Raw genomic sequence first — 6,618 nt, forward strand, 5'->3', positions numbered from 1 at the left:
AAAATGGGGTTATTCGGGTGGGCTCTGATCCAATATGATTGGTATCCTTATAAGAAGAGGAAATTAGGGCACAGATATTGACACAAAGGAAAGACCATGTGAAGACACAGGGAGAAGATGGCCAGAGGAGAGAGGCTTCAGAAAAAAACCAATCCTGCTGACATCTTCATCTCAGACTTCTAGCCTCCAGAAGTGTGAGAAATAAACATCTGTTGTTTAAAGCCACCCAGTCAATGGTATTTTGTTATGGCAGCCTTAGCAAACTAATACAGCCACCAAGTTCATCCACGTATTATCAGACCATTTCATAATACAGGAAAGTGGAGCTCAAAGAGGTGTTTGGGTTTTGTTGTTGTTAACCCCAACACCATGGGAACTATAGGGCACTGCCCCGAGACACTCACCCACAACTTTAAGTTGAACCGTTCCCTGTGCCTTCAGAGGGGTGACAACCACCTCACATCGGTACTCTCCTGCTTCCTCCAGCTGGACTCCAGGCAGCTTCAGTGAGGCGTCCCCACTCTTCAGCCTCCATAGAGACACATTGGCTCCAGGTCGGAATGCCTTTTGGTGATCTCCAAAAAATTCAAAGACCTTGACTTCTTTGTCTAATGTCAGACTCTTCCGAAACCAGGTGATACCCATAGAAGTGATGTTGAGGGGTTGGGAATAAATGACTTTGCAGGATATGGTAACACTGTCATTCAGGCGTGTGGCCTGAATCCCCCTTGCCATCATCTCCACTTTCAGATCACCTGTGGCAATAAGAGAACACAATGTTCAGTTTTTCAATTTATGAACACGTTTTTGGGATGTGCTATGGACTGAATGCTGGAGTCCTCCAAAATTCATATTGAGGCCTGACTCCCAGTGTGATGGTATCTGGAGGCAGGGCCTTTGGGAAGTGATTAGGTCATAAGGGGAGAGTCCTCATGAATGGGATTAGTGCCCTTACAAGAAAAGACATGAGGCAGGGCACGGTGGCTCACGCCTGTAATCCCAGCACTTTGGGAGGCTGAGGCAGGCGGATCGTGAGGTCAGGAGATTGAGACCATCCTGGCTAACATGGTGAAGTCCCATCTCTACTGAAAATACAAAAAATTACCCAAGTGTGGTGGCAGGTGCCTGTAATCCCAGCTACTCAGGAGGCTGAGGCAGGAGAATTGCTTGAACCCAGGAGGCAGAGGTTGCAGTGAGCCAAGATCGTGCCACTGCACTCCAGCCTGGGTGACAGAGTGAGACTCTGTCTCAGGAAGAAAGAAAAGAAAGAAAAGAAAAAGAAAAGAAAAGAAAAGAAAAGAAAAGAAAAGAAAAGAAAAGAAAGAGAGAGAGACAAGACATGAGGCTGGGCCTGGTGGTTCACACCTATAATCCCAGCACTTTGAGAGTCTGAGGCCAGAGGATTGCTTGAGCCCAGGAGTTCTGGACCAGACTAGGCAATATAATGGGACCTTGTCTCTACAAAAAAATAAAAATAAATTAGCCCAGCATGGTGGTTAGCACCCATAGTCCCAGCTACTTGGGAGGCTGAGGTAGGAGGATCCCTTGTACCCAGAAGTTCAAGGCTGCAGTCAGTTGTGATAATGCCACTGCACTCTAGCCTGGATGACAGAGTGAGACACTGTCTCAAAAATAAATAAATAAATAAATAGATAGATAAACAAATGAAGACAAGACAGAGAGATATGTCTCTCTCCCCCATGTAAAGATACAGCAAGAAGGTATCCTTCTATAAACCAGAAATGAGGCTCTCACCAGAAACCAGATCATCCACACCTTCATCTTGGACTTCCCAGCCTCCAGAATCACGAGAAAAAAATTTCTGTTTAAGCCACACAATATATATCTGTTATGGTAGCCTGGCAAGACTAAGACAGGACATTTTTCCATTTCATTTATTTAGATAAATTTCTTTCAGCAATATTTTACAGTTTCCAGAGTATATACTTTCTGTTTCTTTTGTTAAATTTGCTCATAAGTATTTTACTCTTTTTGATGCTATTGTAAAGATAATTTTCTCTTTTTTTGATGTTTTCCTATTTATTTATTTAGAGATAGGGTCTTGCTGTGTCACCCAGGCTGGAGTGCAGTGGTGCTATCACTGCTCATTGCAGCCTCCACCTCCTAGGCTCAAGTGAACCTCCTGCCTCAGCCTCCCAAGTAGTTGGGACTACAGGCACACACCACCATGCTCAGCTAATTTTTTGATTTTTTGTAGAGATGGAGACTTACTAAGTTGCCCAGGCTGGTCTCCAACTCCTGGGCTCAAGCAATCCTCCCACTGCCTCCTCAAGTGTTGGGATTACAGGTATGAGCCACTGCGACTGGCTAGATGTTTTCTATTTTAGAACAGTAGGTTGCCAGCAAGTTTACGCTTACACCAATCCAACAAAAAGTGCAAGGACAGTTCAAAATATTACATTTGCTGTTTCAAAGAAGAGTGCAACTCCAAAGAAGTCAGACTCATTACTAACAATGCAGAGCTAGACATCAATATTTAGATAAATGTCAGAAACCGAATTCCCCTTGTTGCCATCAAACATGTCCTTTCATTAGTCACACCCAACATATCTAAATAAAGTTTTCAAAATTAATGTTAACAAAAAATGCATCCAAAAACCTGCCAACTTACTCAAAGGTTTGTGCAAGTCTATTTTTAAAAATAATGCATTAGGGAAACATGGTGACAAACTTTATGTTCTATGTATCAAGGCAAAAACAGACTTGACCTACAAAATGAAGATAGGGTCAACTGTAACCAAAAAACAGTATGCTTCCCCCTGGTGGCCAACCAAAGAATGGAGGAGCCAAGGATACGAGAGAAATAGCCAGGCCACCTAGTTCTATTGTCACTCTTACAAATGAAAAGAGACTACAAAAAAAAAAAAAAAAAAAAATTGGGGGGTCGGAGGGGGAGGGGAAAATACCAAAACACTAACATGTGCTTAAAAGGAATACAAACCTGAGTGCCAGACTACATAAATTTAAAAGATTTAAATCAACAAATCAAAATTTAGAAGGCAAATTTGGGAAACGCCGTCTATTTTCAGAGCGCCCAAGCGCTCACCCCGGACCTCCATGTATCTTCATTTAAAGGTACAGAGTTTAGTACCTTAATAACAGCTTAAGAGCATTCCCCTTTTTCAAGGACTAGATCCTTGGAATTTTCTGCAGTCTTGTTTCCAAGGAAAAGAATCTATGCATTTATCTTTTCAAATCAACTAGTGGTATAACCTGCATAGAGAATCTCCCGTTCTAGAGCCCTCCAACCAGGGAGGATTGTTAACTACAGCTTTACAAATTGCTCTTTTGAACTTCATTTCTGAAATAAAACCTAACGTTCTTTAAAACATTTTCTATATCAACAACCTTTAAAGACAGTCTCATACAAAGACGGGCTAGAATATCTTGCATTGAAATCTGACGAATTCCTTTGTCTGATTGGATTTTTTTTTTCTTGTACCACTTTAAATTTGCTTCCACACAGAATAACAGCCCGGGAAATAGATGTTCCATTCTAAGGTGTAGGGATTTCTTGTGGGCAGAAATGATTTGTTAGGCGAAAGCTTCCGATGGTTTTCAATTTCACAGTCTCTTCCGGTGCCGAAGTCCAGCACCAACGCCTGATTCTGGGGTCCGACCGTCATGCAGCGGCCGCCTCACTCCTCGTGGCTGGACGAGCCCGAACTAGCTTCCTCCCAGGAGCTGCTGCTGCTGCCACTAAAGCGCCGCCGCACAGCCAAACGGCGTTCCTTCCTCTCCGCTTCCGAGACCGCGCGGCCCTTCTCCACCACCGCCAGCATCCGCGGGGACGGGGGCCGGACGAAAGTGGCTGGCACCCGAGGCTCCTGAGGAGGGGGCGCCGGGCCTGGGACCGGGTGGGCGCGGCGGGAGCCCCCAGGCGCCACTTCGAGCTCGAGGAGACCCAGACTGAGGGCGTGGAGGCGCTTCCAGCCACCAGCGCCAAGTCCAGCGCAAATTTGGCTTTCGTCGCCGCCCACACTTCACTCGGAACTGTCTTATTTTCACATTGCTCATTGGAAATGTATAGAAATGCTATTCCCTCGTTTTTATTTTCATTTCCCTCTCCCATTGGGCAGTCATTCTAAGGTGTTTAACATACATTTTTGTTCTCTTTAAGGCTGTATCTTCTGTTTCTCAAACTGTGGAAATGGTATTACATTGTATGTCCACTGCTTGGCTCTTTGCCTTCAACATCCGTTCACGCTGCTTGGCAAGCAGCAAGGGCGTGGTGTGAAGCTGCCGCCCAGCGCTCCACGGTGACGTCCACACGCGGTTCGCCTCCACCTGCAGTGACTCGGGGCGCCCAGAACGCGCCTCCGGGATTCCTACATTCCCCCTCCAGCACCTGGTACCCAGGAGCGTATTGTGGCCAGCCTAGTAAGTAAGGGTCAAGCAGCATCTTGTTGTTTAATTGCCATTCTTGCTAATTAGAAATGAGTTTAAATATCTCTACATACGCGTTTCAGCCTTGTAGTCTCCTGTTTAAGTTAACGCAGAACATTCCCATACGAGTTCCCAAAAAAGTAAGAGGACTTTTGAAGGTCACCTCAAGATCAAAACACTCCCCTCCCGCTCTCAGTAAAGACCTTACTTAGCAAAGCCAGGAGGACCCACTGATACGCGGGTGAATCATTTTCCTATTTTCCCCATTCCCTGATTTTCTTCTCTGCTCCGACCCCTCGGATGATGCAAGAGAGGCGCAGATTACCGAGGCACCGAGCGCGCGACATCCAAGGAAGCACCGTTTCCGCTCGCACAAGTGCCGACCCTGCACAGGGCAGGCCTTCAATATAAACCTGTTGCATCGGGGACTCCGCATCTCACAAAGGAGAGGTGCTTGAAAATAGAGCCTCCAGGCCCGGCGCGGTAGCTCCCGCCTGTAATCCCAGCACTTTTTAAGGCCGACGTGTGTGGATCACGAGGTCAAGGAGATCGAGACCATCTAGGCTAACACGATGAAACCCCGTCTCTACTAAAACTACAAAAAATTAGCCGGTCGTGGTAGCGGGCGCCCGTAGTCCCAGCTACCCGGGAGGCTGAGGCAGGAGAATGGCGTGAACCCGGGAGGCGGAGCTTGCAGTCAGCCGAGGTCGCGCCACCGTACTCCAGCCTGGGCGAGAGCGACACTCCGTCTCAAAAAAAAAAAAAAAAAAAAAAAAAAAAAGAAAAGAAAAGAAAAAGAAAAGAAAATAGAGCCCCCAGCCCCCAGGACGTCGCGGTCCCCTGGAGGGGCGCTAGGGAGCCGACCGCGAGGACCCTCTGGCGCCAGGCGCCTCCACCCCAGCCCACCCCAGCCGCCTCCACCCCAGCCCACCCCAGTCCACCCCAGCCGCCCCCTACCTGCGGTCATCAGTGGGCACCACGGAAGCAGGAGCGCCGCGCACGCGGAGAAGGCAGCCATCCACGCCATCGCCACGGCAGCCGCTCTGGAATTTTTTTCGCCGAGTGGGAGCAGGCGGCCCGGTAAAAACCAAGGGCCGGGGGAGCCCTCTGTTGGGTAAAGAGTTGACGCAGACACAGCCGGGATTTCCAGCCGGCGCTTTTGCACATCCCACTTCTTCGGGTCCCTTCGGCAACTGCGAAGTCGCCTGGATTTCCAGGGTTCGCACTGCAGGAAGCCAGGCGCGTGACCAGCCCCGCCCGCGCCTCACTTTCGCGCCAGGGCGCGCACCGGCTGGGGAAGCCTCCCTCGTCCCCGCCCACGGCACGAGGTTGCGCGGTTACAGCCCCGGTGCCTCTCGCGAGCGGCTCTGCAGTCCAGGACTCTGGGCATCCTCTGAGTTCGCTTAGTAAATTGAGGCCGGGATCCAAGTGGCCCGGGGCGCTGCTCTAAGGAGGATGCTGACCGCAGTCAGTGATTGCGAGAGCAGGTGCACGCGTCCAGAGAGATATCTTACCGTTGGCACGATAAACTTACATTACTTTAAAAACCAAAAGCAACAAAACCTTAGCATTACTTGAGTCGAAAGCCAGATTAAATCCCCTGGACAATTCAGTTAAACGCCTGAAGGTGGCCCTTCATTTCCCATTTCTACTAACCAAGAAGTGATTTGCGACCTCCTGAAGCAAACCCAAATATTTTCATTCGCTGTTTAAGTTTTACCACCTCTAGACCAGTTTTTAAATCAATTTAACCGCAAAGTTCAGAACCCAAGTGGCACTGTAAAGTGTGTGCATTTGTAACGCACAACCTGCATTCTTTCCCCAGCAACCTGCATTCCATTTGTCTCATTGACCCGACTGCATTTTTCCTTCGCATCATTAAAAAGGATGGAATGTACAGAAAAGCACAGACAGACCTAAACTCCAATGCCAGTCATGCCATCTGCTGATTATAGGACAGTGGGTAAGTGACCTCATATCCCCAGCCTATTTACACATCTCTAAAACTGAGAAAAAGCAGGGTTAGAGATACTGTCACTGACTAAGCAAATAGTCACATCCTCACTTATCTGCAGAACAGAGTACATGCATAAAGAGCCCAGAAGTGAGAGAGGCGCAGAGGGCCCACAGTGGCAGCAACTAGCTGAGGGGCCTTCAGATTGCAGCTTTCCGGACCACCATTGTAACAGGTAGAGATGTGCAAGGTTAAGT

General features: G+C 48.0%; 1 protein-coding gene across 3 annotated transcripts in view; it reads right to left on the minus strand.

Moving 5' to 3' along the window:
- The window catches only part of NCR3LG1 (natural killer cell cytotoxicity receptor 3 ligand 1), a 30,021-nt gene extending 24,302 nt beyond the window's left edge, over positions 1 to 5,719 (minus strand). Inside the window, exons 1-2 of one of the 3 annotated variants that reach the window (XM_008005475.3) lie at positions 5,365 to 5,662; positions 405 to 755 (exon numbers count right to left, since the gene is read on the minus strand). In XM_008005475.3, coding sequence (XP_008003666.2) covers positions 405 to 755; positions 5,365 to 5,434 — 421 coding nt within the window. In that variant the 5' untranslated portion in view covers positions 5,435 to 5,662. Of the gene's footprint in view, positions 1 to 404; positions 756 to 4,732; positions 5,078 to 5,364 lie in introns of those variants that run through there. The other 2 variants (XM_037999637.2, XM_073017982.1) reach the window with 2 other exon arrangements.
- Between the last annotated feature and the right edge of the window lie 899 nt (positions 5,720 to 6,618).

Source organism: Chlorocebus sabaeus, chromosome 1, assembly GCF_047675955.1.
Source record: "Chlorocebus sabaeus isolate Y175 chromosome 1, mChlSab1.0.hap1, whole genome shotgun sequence".
NCBI classification, from domain to species: Eukaryota; Metazoa; Chordata; class Mammalia; order Primates; family Cercopithecidae; genus Chlorocebus; species Chlorocebus sabaeus.